Source organism: Mobula hypostoma, chromosome 3 (assembly GCF_963921235.1).
Source record: "Mobula hypostoma chromosome 3, sMobHyp1.1, whole genome shotgun sequence".
NCBI classification, from domain to species: Eukaryota; Metazoa; Chordata; class Chondrichthyes; order Myliobatiformes; family Myliobatidae; genus Mobula; species Mobula hypostoma.
The window spans coordinates 219,321,496-219,339,143 of record NC_086099.1 but is presented as its reverse complement, the minus strand read 5'-3'; the positions used below and the strand labels follow the sequence as shown (position 1 = coordinate 219,339,143).

The 17,648-nt window shown below is 44.0% G+C and overlaps 1 protein-coding gene and 1 long non-coding RNA gene across 7 annotated transcripts in view; one reads left to right on the top strand and one right to left on the bottom strand.

Annotated features, from left to right (window-relative positions):
* The first annotated feature begins 2,440 nt into the window (after positions 1 to 2,440).
* Positions 2,441 to 17,648, top strand: part of LOC134344548 (uncharacterized) — a 147,716-nt gene continuing 132,508 nt past the window's right edge. For all 3 annotated transcript variants that reach the window (XR_010017460.1, XR_010017459.1, XR_010017461.1), the window contains exons 1-2: positions 2,441 to 3,015; positions 14,507 to 14,683. This is a non-coding gene — a long non-coding RNA (uncharacterized LOC134344548). The remainder of the gene's footprint in view (positions 3,016 to 14,506; positions 14,684 to 17,648) is intronic.
* hhatlb (hedgehog acyltransferase like, b) overlaps positions 7,042 to 17,648 on the bottom strand; it is a 59,404-nt gene continuing 48,797 nt past the window's right edge. For 3 of the 4 annotated variants that reach the window (XM_063044534.1, XM_063044532.1, XM_063044533.1), the window contains 2 exons: positions 14,514 to 14,658; positions 7,042 to 8,989 (listed from right to left, as the gene is read on the bottom strand). In XM_063044534.1, the coding sequence (XP_062900604.1) occupies positions 8,877 to 8,989; positions 14,514 to 14,658 (258 nt within the window). In that variant the 3' untranslated portion in view covers positions 7,042 to 8,876. The remainder of the gene's footprint in view (positions 8,990 to 14,513; positions 14,659 to 17,648) is intronic. The other variant, XM_063044535.1, reaches the window with a different exon arrangement.

The window sequence follows — 17,648 nt, the reverse complement described above, 5'->3', positions numbered from 1 at the left end:
ACCCTGAAAACACTTTCTTGGATATAGTTACCAAATTATACCCCGTCTAAATTATGCTAAAGCAATCCTGGTGACTATTGGGAAAGTTAAAAGCTCTTAGCACTCTAACCCTATTGCACCAACACCTTTCAAATGCTGTAGGGACACACAGCGGGTCAGGCAGCATCAACAGAGAGGAATCAACAATCAACGTCTCAGGCCAAGACCCCTTCTCAGGACTGAAAAGGAAGGGGGCTGAAGCCAGAATGAGAAGGTGGGTGGATGTGGAAGAGTTCAAACTGACATGTGTGGATTTTGAGTGTCACATCTTTTGAGTTCCACTCCACGTCAACCGATTTCTCCAACTTCCAGCAATTTCCCCAGCCCCTTCTCTCTCTTACTATTCTCCATTCTGGCTCCCCCCCCAACCCACTCTCTTCTCCTCACTTGTCCATCATCTCCCTCTTGTGCCCCTCGTCCTTCCCTTTCCTCCATGCCCACTGTCCCCTCCTATCAGGTTCCTTATTCTTCAGTCCTTTACCTCTTCCACCTATCAGTTCCCAGCTTCTCACTCCCCCACCCACCTACCTTTCATCAATCAGTTGCCAGCTTGTACTGCTTCCCCTCTCCCCACCTTCGTATTCTCACTTCGTCCCCACTCCTTTCCAGTTCTGATGAAGGGTCTCAGCCTGAAACATTGACTGTCTCTATTCCTCTCCATAGATACTGCTTGACGTGTTGAGTTCTTCTGGCATATTGTGTGTGTTGCTCTGGGTTTCCAGCATCTGCAGAACCTCTTGTGTTTTTGCTCCTGCACCTTTTGTTTACTTAACTGTTCTAATTCCTGTTGTATTAGGAGGACTATTGTATAATCCCAGAATAGTGATCACACCCCCCCCATTCCCAAATTCTACCCATATAACCTGATTGGACAGAGCAACCCCAATGATCCAAGTACCCAAATCTCTCTTTCCAGCACACTTGTTGTCCTATGCTCCTCTTTCTATCCCGAGATAATGACCCTAAAGTTCCTGCATTTCAAATCTTCTGCTAACTCGCGAAGCTCATGCTGCAGGACCTCATCCCTCTTAATAACAATATCATTGGTGCTGTTAGATTGGGCAGTAGAATTTTTGCTTTTCTTGTAGTTTAACTTTTATATGCTTGTTTGTATTTTTATATAAGAACCCGTATACGTGCAGTTCAGAGAGTTTTTCAGTGGTTAGACTTGCTTCTGTATTTTTAAGGAAACTTCTGGGTTTCAGTGGCGGATGTCACACTATTTGAATCTAGTTAATGGTTACCCACGAGGGGTGATGGATAAGTTCATGGCCCAAGGTAGAAGGAGTCAATTTTAGAAAACTAGCACATTTATTTTTTAACGTAGTCCCCTCTTGCATTTACACACTTAGTCCAGCGGTCGTGGAGCAGACGGATCTTGGACCTCCAGAAAGTGCCCACAGCAGGGTTGATTGATAAGTTCGTGGTCTAAGGTAGGAGATGAGTTATACAGCTCTCGTTACACGCACATGCAGTTCAACTCTTTGAGTGATTATGCAGAAAGTTTGAAGTTAATAACTCATCTCCTTCTACCTTAGGCCACAAACTTATTAATCACCCCTGATGAGTTATTAACTTCAAACTTTCTGAATAATCATTGAAAGAGTTGAACTGCATGTGCATGTAACGAGAGCTGTATAACTCATCTCCTTCTACCTTAGACCACGAAGTTATCAATCACCCCTGCTGTGGGCTCTTTCTGGAGGTCCAAGATCCGTATACTCCACGACCACTGGACTAAGTGTGTAAATGTAGGAGGGGACTATGTTGAAAAATAAATGTGCTAGGTTTTCTAAAATTGACTCCTTCTACCCCGGGCCACGAACTTATCAATCACCCCTCCTATGATCAATGGAAGTTTCTGTTATCAGGTTGTCTGACATAAGACCATACCTACCACCTTTGCCTTTCCCTTGGCTTTGTCTCTTTGCCATGTCTCTTCTCCCCCCTCCCTCTCTCTTTGCTTTTGTAATACTTAATAATTAACAATCGTAAGCAATGCGTTATCATTCTTAACTTTCAAAGAACCTTTGGATCTCAAAGCCCTCAGGATCTAACAGTACCTATGTCTGGCTGTTCTCCCCCATCTTCAAAATGACATATAGCCATAATTCTAACTGGATCTGGACTCCTCGATCCAGGTTGAAAGTGTTAACAGCCAAGCCCCAGCTGACTTAATCATATCTAAGTGAATTTTTAACATAACTTCCATGTAAACCTCGCCATCGCGCGTACCCTGATTGGAATTGAATATTGCTAGCAAAGTTAATTCTGCCAGAACCTGATTGGAATGTTCTAGAAAATTAGTCGTTTATTAATTTGGATTGCTGGTCAGTTGGAAAGATTCCCCTGACTAACTGCCTGACCAATTACATTTCACAAGTCTCCGTAACCAGCACCAGTGACTGGTATCTTGAAACCTGTGGTGACAGTGTATTATTAATCTGTATTTTTAGCATTTGAGCGCATGTAAGTCTCCAGGGCACCATGTCACAGATCTATAACAGAACTTCCCTGAACCCATTCACAACGCTGCCAAGAATAATTCTGACTTTGCTCTGTGTGGCTGGGCAGTGAGGAGGCTCAAAAGACTTTAACCTTTTACTTTAATCTCACAATATCTCATTGCTGCCATCAGGCAGGAGGTACAGGAACCTGAAGATCCACCCGTCAAGGTTCAACAACAGCTTCTTCCCCACTGCCGTCAGGTTCCTGGCTTACTGCTTGTTATGTCACTGGTGCTTAAGGCAGTAATGAAGGCCCTCCATCTCTGTCTGTCCTTGGATATCTTCTCAAGGTGTGGTTCAGCGTCCTCATTTCTGCCTCTGTGGTACAGAGCCAAGTTGTCTTTGGTCTCCTGCAGGGGTTAAGTGAAGTTCTGTCTTGGTGGCGGAGTTGGCCTTTCTTCTCACCACGTGCCAGCACGTTCTCGAACTGACCTGAAAAACTCTAACTCTACCTTGGACGGCATTTCTGGTAACTTGCACTAATGTCTTTGTGTTTATTTTCAGAGTTATAGGGCACAGAAACAGGCACTTTGACCCAACTAGTTCATGCCGAACCGTTATTCTGCCTAGTCCCATCAACATACTTGCAACACAGCCCTCCATACCCCTCCTGTCTATGTAATTATCCAAACTCCTCTTAAATGTTGTTATTGAACTCGCGTCCACCACATCCGCCGACAGCTCGTTCCACACTCTCATCACTCTCTGAGTGAAGAAGCTCCCCCCTCTGGTTCCCTTTCTCAGATTTCAATCTTAATGTATGACCTCTAGTTCTAATCTCACCCAACCTCACTGGAAAAAGTCTGCTTGCATTTACCCTATCATAATTCTGATGAATAAGCCTTCATAATTCTGTATACCTCTATCAAATCTCCTCTCATTCTCCTAGGCTCCAGGAAATAAAGTCCTAACCTATTCAATCCTTCCCTATAATTCAGGTCCTGGCAACATCCTTGTAAATTTCCTCCATATTCTTTCAACTATATTGACATCTTTTCTCTAGGTTGGTGACCAAAACTGCACACAGTTCTCCAAATTTGGCCTTACCAAAGTCTTCTTGCAACCAATTAATCTATTCACCTTTTCCCTGTATTGCAGGTACTCAAGTCCCAGCAACTTCCTTGTAAATTTTCTCCTTATTTCAGTGAGAAGTTATGTAAAATTTCTGGTAATTTAAGTTTTATAATTTATGTTTGTAACGTCCTGCATTGCTGCTGCAAAGACACAAATTTTTCCTGGCATTGGTACCCTGGTAATGAGAGACCCTGTGACAATAAATTTGGATTTTAAGTTTTTTGCCACTTCTCTTGAAGATGCTATCTCACATAGGAACATTTTACTGAAGCTCCCCCCGTTCCCTTTACAAGCTCATGGGCACCATACCCTCCCATCCATCTACTTATCCAAACTTCTCTTAAATGTTGAAACCAGCATTTCCTCTGGCAGCTCGTTCCACACTTGCACCACTCTCTGTGTGAAGAAGTTTCTCCTCAGGTTCCCCTTTAAACATTTCACCTTTCGAACCCACAACCCAGGACTTCTAGTTCTCGTCTCACCCAGCCTCGGTGAAAAAAAGCCTGCTTACATTTGCCCTGTCTATACCCCTCATAATTTTGTTTGTCTCTATCAGATCTCCCCTCGGGCTCTTACATTCCAGGAGAGCAGAAATGAAAAAACTACACACAAAGACTGACAAGTAGCCAGTGTGCAAAATAAGATAAACTGTGTGCAAATAAAAATAATAATAATAAGTAAACAAATAAATAGTACCGAGAACATGAGTGTGGAGCCCTTGAAAGTGAGTCCATAGGTTGTGTTTAGTGTTGAGGTGAGTGAAGTTATCCATGGGGTTCAGGAGCCTGATGGTTGTTGGGTAGTAACTATCCCTGAAGCTGGTGGTGTGGGACCTCAGGCTTCCCGGTGGCAGCCGGCCGGGATGGCGGGGACCCTTGGTGATGGATGCTGCTTTCCACTGGAAAGCTTTATACACCACAGCCTCCTATGCGCCAAGGACTGAAGTCCCATCCTGCCCAGCCACTCTCTATGACACAGACCTTCTAGTGCTGCTCCTGTGTACATCCTACTCCCTTTAAACTTGCACATTTCACTGGAAAATTTACTGCTGTACTTAGTAATGCGTAAAAGAACAGTGAAATAAATGTGTGTTCTGATTTTAATAGGAATAAAATCTGATAGTCCATAAAATATCCTAGTCTAGCACCACTAATGCCCCAAGGGCACTTGATTATCAGGGTATTACTGTAAGTGTCTGAATAGATAATGCAATGGCCAGTGCACAAAATCCTACTACCTGCTGGGATTGGAAATAAAGGTCATTTGCTGAAGCAAGACAACACGGTTCCCTGTTAATCATTCAGGAACCTTCCTGTCATTTATAATTCTGCAGAATAATTAGTTTACAAACATCAGGAATATTTTATTCTGTACTCAATTCCAGGCTACTGCTGCTGCCAAACTCCTGTTCGCTGCCTGCTTAGCTATGCTAATATATTCATAACCTTTCTTTCCCCATATCACAGACAGAAAACTTGGACAGAATAAATTTGTATAATTGTCACTTTGTTTTCATTTTCATTTTAATTAACTTCAGGCCTAACGACAACAGAAATCACGATGAAGCTACATGGATCAACCAGTCACTATTGACATAAATAGTGATATGCATAGGAATTTATCATTCAAAAATGATTTGATTCTCTCATTAACCCAGTGAATCTGACTGGTATTTTTAATTAGAAATGTAGGAAGATAATTAGATGTTGTTCAGGAGGAAAGAGCAGAGACACGTTGAAAGGTGGAGAGAATTTTCTCTCTCGTTGCTCTCTGGAAGGGTCAAAGATTAATGAGGGAGGATGCCAATCTCTAGGGAGGCCTTAGCTTTTCTGTTTTCCTGTAATATTGGAGAATCTTTAGCCTAGAGTTGGTAGACAACATTAACGGCAATGGAGAGTCCCATTTAGCAGCTCACCCCTGACTAGACAGAAGGGGACTATTTGGCCCATCAAGCGTGCAGTTGTGCGCAGTTCTAGTCACGTACTTGCAAGCAAAATATCAATAAGCTTGAAAGAGTATGGAGAAAATTTATATGGATGTTGCTGGGACAACATAGAACATTACAGCACAGTACAGGCCTTTCAGCCCACAATGTTGTGCCAATCTTTTAACCTACTCTAAGGTCAATATAATCCTTCCCTCCTACATACCCCTCCATTTTTCTATCATCCATGTGCCTATCTAACAGTTTCTTTAATGTCCCTAATGTGTCTGCCTTTAGCATCACCCCTGGCAGGGCAGTCCATGCACCTACCCTTTGTAAAGAACTTGTACCCTCTGACATCACCCCCCCCCACACACACACCCACACATACTTTCCTCCAATCACTTTAAACCCTCGTATTAACCATTTCTGCCCCAGGGAAAGAAGTTCTAGCCATCTAGTCAATCTATGTTTCTTATCATCAAAGACCTCTAACCTCTATTAAGTCACCTCTCTTCCATCTCCATCTTGAGACCCTAGCTCATTGAGGTAGACAAGATTATGAAGGGAACAGATAGGGTGAATGCATCAGAAACAAGAGAAAATCTGCAGACGCTGGAAATCCAAGCAACGCACACGAAATGCTGGAGGAACTCAGCAGGACAGGCAGCATCTATGGAAAAGAGTAGAGAGTCAATATTTTGGGCCAAGACCCTTTATCAGGACGGGAAAGAAAGAGGAGAAGTCAGAGGGACTTTTCCTCTATGATACCTTGTGAGATCTCTCCTCATTCTCCTGCACTCCAGTGAACAAAGTCCTGACCAATTTAACCTTTCCCTATAACACACAATTTGATAGGGCTCTTTGGAGTGAGCTCAAGGTGAAAGAAGATGAGAGGTGACTTGATAGAGGAGTACAAGATGAATGCATGTAGGTTTTCTCCCCCCACAGGATTGTTGACACTAGAACTAAAGGTCATAGGTTTAGGTTAAAAAGTGAAATCTGAACGGGGATCTTTTTCACTCAGAGGGTGGTGGGAATGAGGAACGAGCTGCCAGCAGAAGGGGTCGATGCGGGTTCAGTCATGACACTTAAGAGAATTTTGGATAAGTACATGAATGAGAGGGGCTTGGAGGGCTTTGGTCTGGGTCTAGGTCAATGCGACTAGGCAGAAAACCAGCTCAGCACAGACTGGATGGGCCAAAGGGCCTGTTTCTGTGCTGTGGTACTGTTTGACTCTATGACTCTAAGTCAATACTAGTTCTAAAGGCAACCACACCAATTCTATTTTCCCAGTAACCTATTCTCCCAGCAATGTCCAATGGCAACCCTGAAAATCGCCCAGTGTACTGCTGTAACAAAATAATCCATATGGATGGCATACAAAACAAAGATTTCCACTGTACCTTGGTGCATTTGACAATAATAAACTTCCTTACCAATTTAAGTTTGTGTCTTAATAAGGCAATTTAAAAAGAAAATAATAGGAGACTGGAGACATATTCCCCGAAGAGGTGCATCAGACAAGAAAATGAAGACATGCATAAAAAATGTGAAGATCAAATTATTATATTTATTACTAATGGATGTGCTTATAATTTACGGTTTACTGTTTACAGTGCATTGGGTTCAGAGTATCTGGGGTGCAGGTTCTCAAGATGTTGAACACTGCCAACGCCCACACCCGCAGATACAGTAATCTTCACGAAGTGGAGATGGGCAATAACTTGCTGCCGAATTTTGCTTGGCAAGCTTCATCCTCAGGTAGTTGGGGGATATCAATATTTCACCAGTAGCGCAAGTCCCTGCAAATATCCTGTGCGTTCCTGTGACTTGTGCCGTTCTGGACGGGACAGTAGCACAGCGGATCCAGCTCCACCGCTGCCTGTAGGAGTTGGTACGTTCTCCCTGCGACCGTGTGGGTTTCCTCCAGGTGCTCTGGTTTCCTCCCACAGTCCAAAGATGCATGGGTAGAGGCAGAGTGAGTTATGGGCAAGCTTTGTTGGTGCTGGAATCGGGGTGACACCCGCAGGCTCCCCTCCAGTGCTACCTCGCTGATCCGATGCAAACGACACATTTTACTGTACGCTTCGATTTATATGTGGCAAGTAAAGCTCATCTCTTTAAATCTTTCCCCTTCCCAGTGGTAGTGGATCTTTGGTTTCCCCTCCCCCACTTACCATCACCCCTGCCAGAAGGAGAAATTGGCTGGTAAATGCAGTGGTGGGGGTGGGGGCAAGGTGACCCACAACTAGTCCAGGCAACCATGGACGTGGGCTAGTGGTTGAATTACTCTTACCCAGACAGTTGTTGTGAGCTCAAAGCCTCAAAGATTTGACAGTCACTTTCAAGAAAGACAGAAAATTCTGCAGATGCTGGAAATCTAGAGTAACACACACAAAATACTGGAGGAACTCAGGAGATCAGGCAGCATCTAATCAGGGGATTAAAAATGTAAGTTTTCATCATGACTCCATGTACATTGAATTATGATGGAATGGCAGAGCAGACTCGATGGGCCGAACAGCCCAATTCTGCTCTTATGTCTTACAGTCTTAAGTAGTTAAAACAATCGACATTTTGGGCTGAGATCCTTCAAGGGTGAACGAGCGAAAGGGTCTGAAGAAAAGCAGGGGGCAAGGAGGGAGATAGCCAGAGGATGTGTAGGGGCAGGGACATATTGGGAACCAGCCAAGGGGCAGTGGACAGAATCTTTCTGTGGTGGTTCCTTGGGGGAAGAGACTGTCACTGGGGAAAGAAAGGCTTTGCTTAGAATCTCAGACAACCCAGACGCGCCCCCCCCCCCAGCTGACTTGAGAACTCAGCCCTGCACTGGAAGCCATATTGCAGGACACTGAAGTTGACTGTAATCCCCACAAAAAAGGGTTAGCAGTACTGAAATACGGATCTGCACAGAACTTGCCCGTCCTTCCCTCATGTGAGTGTTTTTATGCTAAATCCAGACCCCTTCACGCCATTCGGCCACTGAGTGATTGTGATCGGATACCCCAAGGCAACCCTGGAACTGGGAGTGCAGAAGCAGGCAGGACGAGGGGGGGGGCTATAGCTTTTGTTGCATAAATTGGGAACCCCTGCCCTCAACCCGCCTAATTCCAGCGGGAAGAGTCTTCTGGATGATCTGTGGTGAACGGGAGATTACATTAAAGCCTGTGTCCCACTGAAAAGATCCACTCTCACTGGGACAATTTTTTTTGGCAGCAACTCATTTGGATAACCGAAAACTTCCTTTGTGTGACTCAAAAATAGCCAGTTGGGTTGCAGATGAGAGGGAAGGACTTCCTGTGGCTCCCTTCTCTCTCTTGGCCAGTCCTCTATTCGGCCTTCTCTTTCTCTGCTTCCAGTGCCAACCTGCGCTCATTCTCTTTCACCAGCTGGACTCCACAATAGGTCACGAAGAGGATGGTTATCGGACTCAGTGGAAACCCTGAATTATAATTAAAACACAATTTGTTAATGTCTCGGTTCAAACAATCTCCCCACACCACACTTACTGTGAGAAAAAGACATTTCCAGCCTCCCCTTTATGGTGCTTCTCTTAATACAGCCGTACAGCACAGAAGCAGGCCCACTTGCTCAACTTGTCCTTGCCGATCAAGGTGTATATCCGAGTCTCTTTTCCCTGTGTGACACACACAGCATTCGGCAGGTCGGGCAGCTTCTATGGAAGGGAATAAACAGTCAACATTTTGTGTCGAGACCCTTCATCAGGGCTGGAATGGAAGCAGGTAGAAGCCAGAATAAGAAGGTAAGGAGGGCAACAAGTTGGCAGGCGATAGGCGAGACCAGGTGAGGGGGAAGGTGGGTGGGTGGGAGAGGGGTGATGAAGTAAGAAGCCGGGAAGGGATAGGTGGAAGAAATAAAGGGCTGAAGAAGGAATTTGATAGGAGAGAGCTTTTGTTGCACAAATTGGGAACCTCTGCCCTCAATCCACCTAATTCCAGCAGGAAGAGTCTTCTGGATGATTTGTGGGGAACGGGAGATTCCATTAAAGCCTGTGTTAGGTCTTTATTCTTTGGAGCGTAGAAGGTCGAGGGGGGACTTGATAGAGGTATTTAAAATTATGAGGGGGCTAGATAGAGTTGACATGGATAGGCTTTTTCCATTGAGAGTGGGGGAGATTCAAACAAGAGGACATGAGTTGACGGTTAAAGGACAAAAGTTTAGAGGTAACATGAGGGGGAACTTCTTTACTCAGAGAGTGGTGGCTGTGTGGAACAAGCTTCCAGCAGAAGTGGTTGAGGCAGGTTCGATGTTCTCGTTTAAAGTTAAACTGGACAGCTATATGGACAGGAAATGAATGGAGGGTTATGGGCTGAGTGCAGGTTGGTGGGACTAGGTGAGAGTAAGAGTTCGGCATGGACTAGAAGGGCCGAGATGGCCTGTTTCCATGCTGTAATTGTTATATGGTTATAACAGTGGACCACAGAAGAAAGGGAAGGAGGATGGGAACCAGAAGGAGGTGAGGAGAAGAGAAGGGGTGAGAGGGTAACTGGAAAGGGGAATAGAAAGAGGGAGATGGGAGAGATTACTGGAAGTTAGAGAAATCAATATTCATGCCATCAAGTTGGAGGCTTTACTACTCAAACCTGAGCTTGGCCCAAATCCCTCTAAACATTTCCTACTCATGTCCCTGCCCAACTGAATTTCAAATGGGTACATTTAAAGCGGAGATAGATAGGTTCTTGATTAGTAAGGACATCAACGATTATGGGGAGAAGGCAGGAGAATGGGGTTGAGAAGGAAAATGGACCAGCTATCATGTGCAGAAGACTGAAAGCACACACTGACAGGCTCGAGGACAGTTTCTACTCCTCCGTTGTACGACTTGAACAGTCCCTCAGTAAGATAGAATGGACTCTTGACCTCACAGTCTACCTCATTATGGTCTTGCACCTTATTGTCTGCACTGTCGTTTCCCTGCAACTATAACATATTACTCTGTATTCTCTCATTGTTTTGCCCCACACCATGCACCATTGTTATGAAATGATCTGTATGGATGCAAGCAAAACAAAGTTTTTTTCCCCACTGTACCTCATTATACATGTGACAACAATAAACTGATTTTCCTCTTTCCCCTCTCGCCTTAAAGCCCTGTCAAAGTAACAGATAGTTCTCCAATTACTTTCCAATATACAATAATATTGTGAGACATTTGGAAGGAGCAATGGAAATCAAAATGTTACATGAATCCACTGAACTAGATTGGCATTGAGGAAAATCTGGTTAAGAAAAACAAAAAATCATGTTGCGACATTCAGGTTCCTGGACATCATTATTTTATAGGACCTCACGTGGAGAGCCATATGTCCTTCATTAACAAAAAGGCTCGGCTGAGGGTGTGCCTCTTACAGCAGCTGGTACAGTTCCATCTTCCCCAGAACAATTCCACACTGCCATCACAGAGAGCATCCTCACATCAGCCATTACTGTCTGGTTTGGGGCAGCACCCTCTCACCATGTACAAGAACTACAGTGAACTGTCAGGTTGGCAGAAAAGGTCATTGGCTAGAGTCCACCATCACTGCGTGGCTTGTGTGTGTCCAGGACAAAGAAGCGGACGGGAAAAAAATCACTGCAGACACAACCCACCCTGTAAACTACCTTTTCCAAAAGCTCTCTTCTGGAAAGCACTATAGGGCTATTAAAAAAAAACTTCACACCATCTTAAAAGTTTCTTCCCCCCAGGGAGTTAATCTGATCAACCACTCTAGTTAGCCCCACTCACTCCCCTCTATCTATCACCCCCATCACTACACATCACTGTAAACACTTTAAACCACGTTTTATAATGTTGTTTACATTGTAAATACATGTTGGCATTTATGTATTTATGCACATTTTATTCTATATTTGCACTTTATATAATCCCGTATTCTTCATAGTTGTTTTTTTTGTTACATATCATGTCCTAACCAACACACCACAGCAAATTCCTGATAAATGTATATGATGAATAAGGTTGATCCTTGATGCTCAAACCAATGTTGGATCTGCTGTCTAAATCTCTGGAAAATGTACTTAGAAATCTATAGGAGGAGAATCTACGAGGACCGTTAGAGAGAGGCATGATAGACTGAATTCAAGATCCAGGATTGTTTAATGTACACTGTACACTGGTGTAAAGGAGAACAAAATAATTGTTAATCTAGTAAAAGCAACAATAAAAAAACACAATAAATATAAACACACAAGATAGCTCATATGTGCCTTCATCACTCCCTTCTCCCACTTCCATCCTTCCCATTGGCAGAGGAAAGTCTGATGGTTTCTGCTTGTTGTTTTTGAACACAGCAAGAATGATTAAACCAAATGATGTACAAGACATTTCATAGAAACTCACTTGACACACCTCCAAGTGAGTCCACTGGCTCTGGGAGATAACTTGCAAGTCAGATTTGTTCAGAGTTATTCTCCCTTCTGAATTCTCTGATCTAAATTAACTATAGCTTGGAACCCATCCCACTTAACAGCTGCGGTGTTAACTGCAGACAACAGGGGAATAGTGTGACAGACTCCATTAGGAGGCAGGTACCTTGAGACATAATGCAAGTGGAGGCATAGCATATGGTATATGTGGTGATTTTCGAACCAGTGGGATGGTAATTTCCTCCTGTTTATAGGTGCTAAACATGTACCACTGTGAGTTAAACACAACTTGCATAGCTTATCATTGAAACAAATGGAACCAATTATTATTATTTATTCATTCACGAGATGTGGATGTCACGGGCAACGTTGACATATACTCAGTGACCATTTTACTGGGTACTTCCTCTACCTAATAAAGTGGCCACTGAGTGTACATTTGTGGTCTTCTGCACCTGTAGCCCATCCACTTCAAGATTCAATGTGTTGTGCATTCAGAGATGCTCTTCTGCACACCACTGTTGTAACTCATACCTACTTGAGTTACTGCAGCCTTCCTATTAGCTTGAACCAGTCTGGCCATTTTCTACTGACCTCTTCATCAACAACGTGCTCCCACTCTCACAGCTGCCACTCACTGGATATTTTTTGTTTTTCCACACCATCCTCTTTAAACTCTAGAGACTGTGGTGTGTGAGAATCTCAAGAGATCCTCAGTTTCTGAGATACTCGAACCACCCTGTCTGGCACCAACAATCATTCCACGATCAAAGTCACTTAGATCACATTTCTTCCCCATTCTGATGTTTGGTCTGAACAACAATTGAACCTCTTGACCCTATCTGCATGCTTTTATGCATTGAGTTGCTGCCACATGACCTTCTAATTAGATATTCGCATTAACGAGCAAGTGTACAGGTGTACCCAATAAAGTGGCCATGAGGGTACTCTATAGATTCTTTACCGAGGAGGCAGGTGGGAGTCTGCAGTCCCACATGGCTACACCAGATAGGCAACCACCACTTCTGCAATGACCTGGTGGTTTCAAGCTCGCTATTACTGAGACTGCTGCCTTCATTTAATTCTGGGTTTTTAAAAGATATTAAAGACGAGCTTTATTTGTTACATACACAGAGCAACATGCAGTGAAATGCATCATTTGTGTCAAATCAGATCAACTAAGATTGTGCTGGGTGCAAGCCCACAAGCGTTGCCAAGCTTCCTGTGCCAACATAGTATGCCCACAGCTCACTAACCCTAACCTGAACATCTTTGGAATGTGAGACAAAACCAAAGCACCTGGAAGAAACTGACACGTTCGTGGGGAGAATCTACAAACTCCTTACAGACAGCCGTGGGAATTGAACCTAGGTCTTACAGCTAGCGCTGTAACAGCATTGCGCTAACCGGTTACCGTGCTACCTGAGCAAAGCAGTCGACGTGTGCACAGTAGGCTGAAGGGCAGCTTCTGTTCTGTAAGACTACTTGAATTCCCCTCCACGTCCTACGCCTAGTGCACGGAACAGAGGACGAGTTTCTCTCCACCCCGGGGGAGTCATCAATTCATTTGTCTTCACTCCCTCTGCAGTTGCCACCCTGTGCTTTGCATTTGGTCTCTCTTTATCACTACACTGATGTATTAACATATGGCACGATCTGAGTGGACGGCTCGGAAACAGGATCTCACTGTGTCTCAGGGCACAGTTACTGTAGCGTAGCAGTTAGCCCGACACTTTTACAGCCGGAGAGTCAGAGTTCACACTTCAATTCTGGTGCCGACTTAACAAGTTTGAACGTTCTCCCCATGAGTATGTGGGCTTCCTCTGGTACTCTGGTTTCCTCCCACAGTCCAAAAACATAACAGATAGTAGGTAAATTAGTCATTGTAAATTGTCCTGTGACTAGGCTAGGATTAAATAGGTAGGTTGCTATTTGATCCTATGGAAGGGCCTGTTCCATGCTGTATTCCAAAATAACTTTCTAATTGTCAGTCACATTGTCTGGTCTCTTCTGGACTGGTTGATACCCAGCCCATAACCTCAATGTCAACAGGAGAAGCTGGTAGTTACTCTGGTCCTCATTCACCATCTTCGGCGAGTCCTGGGGTCGAAACCGAAGAGAGAAGCCCGGCCTTGTAGAGACCTGGGTCTGCAATCTCTGAGTCCACTGGGGACTTCGAAGTCCAAAATCTGTGAATTCACGAATCCTCTGGAGGCTGAAGACAGCCTGTCCTGGGGTTAGAGGATTGTGTATACGTTCAGATTTAGGGAAGAACAGGGTTTATTTTACTGTTGTTGCTTTGTTGCTTGTTGTGTTCTGTGTTGTTTTGCCGAGCATTGTGGCGTGCCACGTTGGAGCTGGAAAGTCTGACAGCACTTGTGGGCTGCCCCCAGCACATTGTTAACACAAACGACTCATTTCACTGTCTGTTTCAATGTACATGTGATATATAAATGAACCTGAAAGGTTAGAGCCCAGAGATATTAGGCAAATTGACTTGGAAATCAGAGGATTGACTCAGTAAACTAAGTAATCACAATGTTCTCTCCTTCCACTCCCCACCGATTGAAAGAACTTACCAACAAGGAACAGCCTTCTAGCAACCAGTATTGCAAAGTCAACGCTGTTCAGTGAGAGGACGTTGTACAAGATAATGGCCCAGAAATTTGCAGCACCGAAGACACCCCTAATCCTTCGCGACGTTGCCTTGGACATCTGCTTTGCCTAGAGGCAAAATAAGCATTATAAGGTAACTACTCCCAAAATGGTTCCTCACCAGCTAGTACCGATATCTCCTCCTGTGATCCTCTGTGACACTGCTGTAAGCTTTACAATGCTAGAAATGGTTCACAACTGCAAGTGGCTGGTTTCATTAGACTAAATCTACAGATGGGCTCTCAACCCATCATGAACACAATTCAGAAAAGGACTGGGTAATCAGAGTCTGAATCAGGACTATTATCACTGACATCTGTTGTGCAACTTTTTGTTTTACGGCAGCAGTACCATGCAACACAGAAAACAAACTATAAATTACAATGAGAAATATATATTAAAAAATTAAATAAGTAATGCAAAAAGAACGCAAAAAAAAAGTGAGGTGGTGATCATGGGTTCATTGTCTATTCAGAAATCTGATGGTGGAGGAGAAGAAGCTGTTCCTCAAACATTGAGTGTGGGTTGTCAGACTCCTGTACATCCTCCTTGATGGTAATAATGAGAAGAGGGCATGTCCTGGGTGGTGGGGGTTTCTTAATGATGGACGCTGCCTTTTTGAGAAACTTTAAGTGACCAAGTATTGTCTTTCAGCAAGGAAACCTGCTAGTATCGGGTCTGGCCTACACACAACCCATGTGAATACTCACCCAGAACTGCCCCATGTTTGAGTCATTCAGCACAGAAGGTCCTACAACCCAAATTGTCATGCTGACCAAAATTCCCATCCAATGCAGTCCCACTTGCCTGCCTTTGGTCCATACCTGTCTAAATGTTTCCAGTCCATATACCTGTTGTCAGTGTACCTGCCTCTAACTCTTCGTCCTGCAGCTCATTCCATGAAAGAATTGTCCCTCATATTCCTATTAATCCTCATTTTAAGCCTTTAGTTCTTGATTCCTCAACCCTGGTAAAAAGATTGAGCACATTCACCCTGTCAGTAGGGTCACCCCCTCATTCTCCAAAGGGAAAAAGCCTTGACCCGCTCTGGCAGGTTCTTCCAAACCAGCACATACAGAGCTACTGTACGTTGGTGCTGGAAGCTTGGTGACACTTGTGGGCTGCCCCCAGAACATCCTTGGACGGTTGGCCATTGATGCAAAGTGACACATTTCACTGTATTTCAACGTACATGTGACAAAAAATAAAGCCAAGCTCATGAACACTACTTCAATATTTCCTATTTGCATTATTTATTAAGTTTATTTCTTATTGTAACTTGTAGTAATTTTTATGTCTTGCACAAAACAACAAATTCTTATGACGTACATCAGGGATTAATAAACCCGATTCTGATACCTTGGTGTCCTGCACTGCACTGCATTTTTGAGGTCAACTTCAAACATCTGGTGGGAATGTGGACCTTATGAATGGAGTAACAAGGGCAAAAGCTCAACCTAGGGCCATGCATGTACTGACTGAAATAGGCAGCTGGCTTTATCTGGTCAGCAAGGCCATTGGTTGGGAGAATAGGCAAGGTGATTTTTGCTGGTGGGGAAGGGAGGGTCGTTGCTTTGCTGCTGCATGGGAGGAGGGAGCTGAGGGAGGGGGCTCTGGGGTTCTGACATTTAACTGTCATTCATTCTTTGGGGCACCCTGTTTTCGTGAATGTTTGCAAAGAAGAAGAATTTCAGGATGTATATTGTATACATTTTTCTGACATTAAATTGATAAGAGGCAATGTTCAAGTGGACACTTATAGAGAGGTTTTCCAGGGCAGAAATAGGTAATACAAGGGGGCATAATTTTAAGATGATTGGAGGAAAATAGAGGTGATGTCAGAGGTACGTTCTTCAAACAGACAGAGCTGGATGTGTGGAATGCCCTGACAGGGGTGGTGGTAGAGGCAAATACTTTAAGGACATTTAGTAAACTCTTAGATTGGCACATGGATGAAAGAAAGATAGAGGACTATGTGGGAGAGAAGGGTTAAATGGATCTAGGTATAGGTTAAAGGGTCAAAGTCAAAATATATTTATTATCTAAATATATATATTATTAGGCATCCGTTAGTCTCGTGAGACCATGGATTTGCGCCTTGGAAGGTTTCCAGGGCGCAGGCCTGGGCAAGGTTGTATGGAAGACCGGCAGTTGCCCATGCTACAAGTCTCCCCTCTCCATGCCACTGATGTTGTCCAAGGGAAGGGTACAAGGGCCGATACAGCTTGGCACCGGTGTCGTCGCAGAACAATGTGTGGTTAAGTGCCTCGCTCAAGGACACAAAACGCTGCCTCAGCTGAGGCTCGAACTAGCGACCTTCAGATCACTAGACCGACGCCTTAACCACTTGGCCACGTGCCAACACTAAATAAATAAACATACTTAGTATGAAACCTATGGAATGGTGAAAGGCCTCAGTACAGTAGATGTGGAGAGGATATTTCCTATGGTGGGAGAGTCTAAGACCAGAGGACACAGCCTCATAAAGAGGGGTATCCTTTTAGAACAGAGATGAGGAAGAACTTCTTTAGCCAGAGAGTGGTGTATCTGTGGAACTCATTGTCATGGGCAGCTTTGGAGGCCAAGTCATTGGGTATATTTGAGACAGAGGTTGATAGATTCATGATTGGTCAGGGCATGAAGGGACACTGGGAGAAGGCAGGAGATTGGAGCTGACAGGGAAATAGATCAGTCATGAGGAAATGGTGGAACAGACTCCATGGGCCAAATGGCCTAATTCTGCTCCTATTATCTTAAGGTCTTATATGTCACCGCACACTACCTTAAGAGTTATTTTCTCTAGACATTTACAGGAAAATAAACAGTTTCAAAATATTTTATGAAAACTACACATAACCAATGACAAACAACCAACGTGCAAAAGACAAATTGTTCAAAAGGAACTAAATAAATAATACTGAGAACATGAATTGTAGGGTCTTCTTAAGTGAGTCTGTAGGTGGAGGAATCAGTTCAGTGTTGAGGTGAGTGAAGTTATCCACGCTGGTTCAGGAGCTTGATGGCTGAGGGGTAATAACTGTTCCTGAACCCAGTGGTGT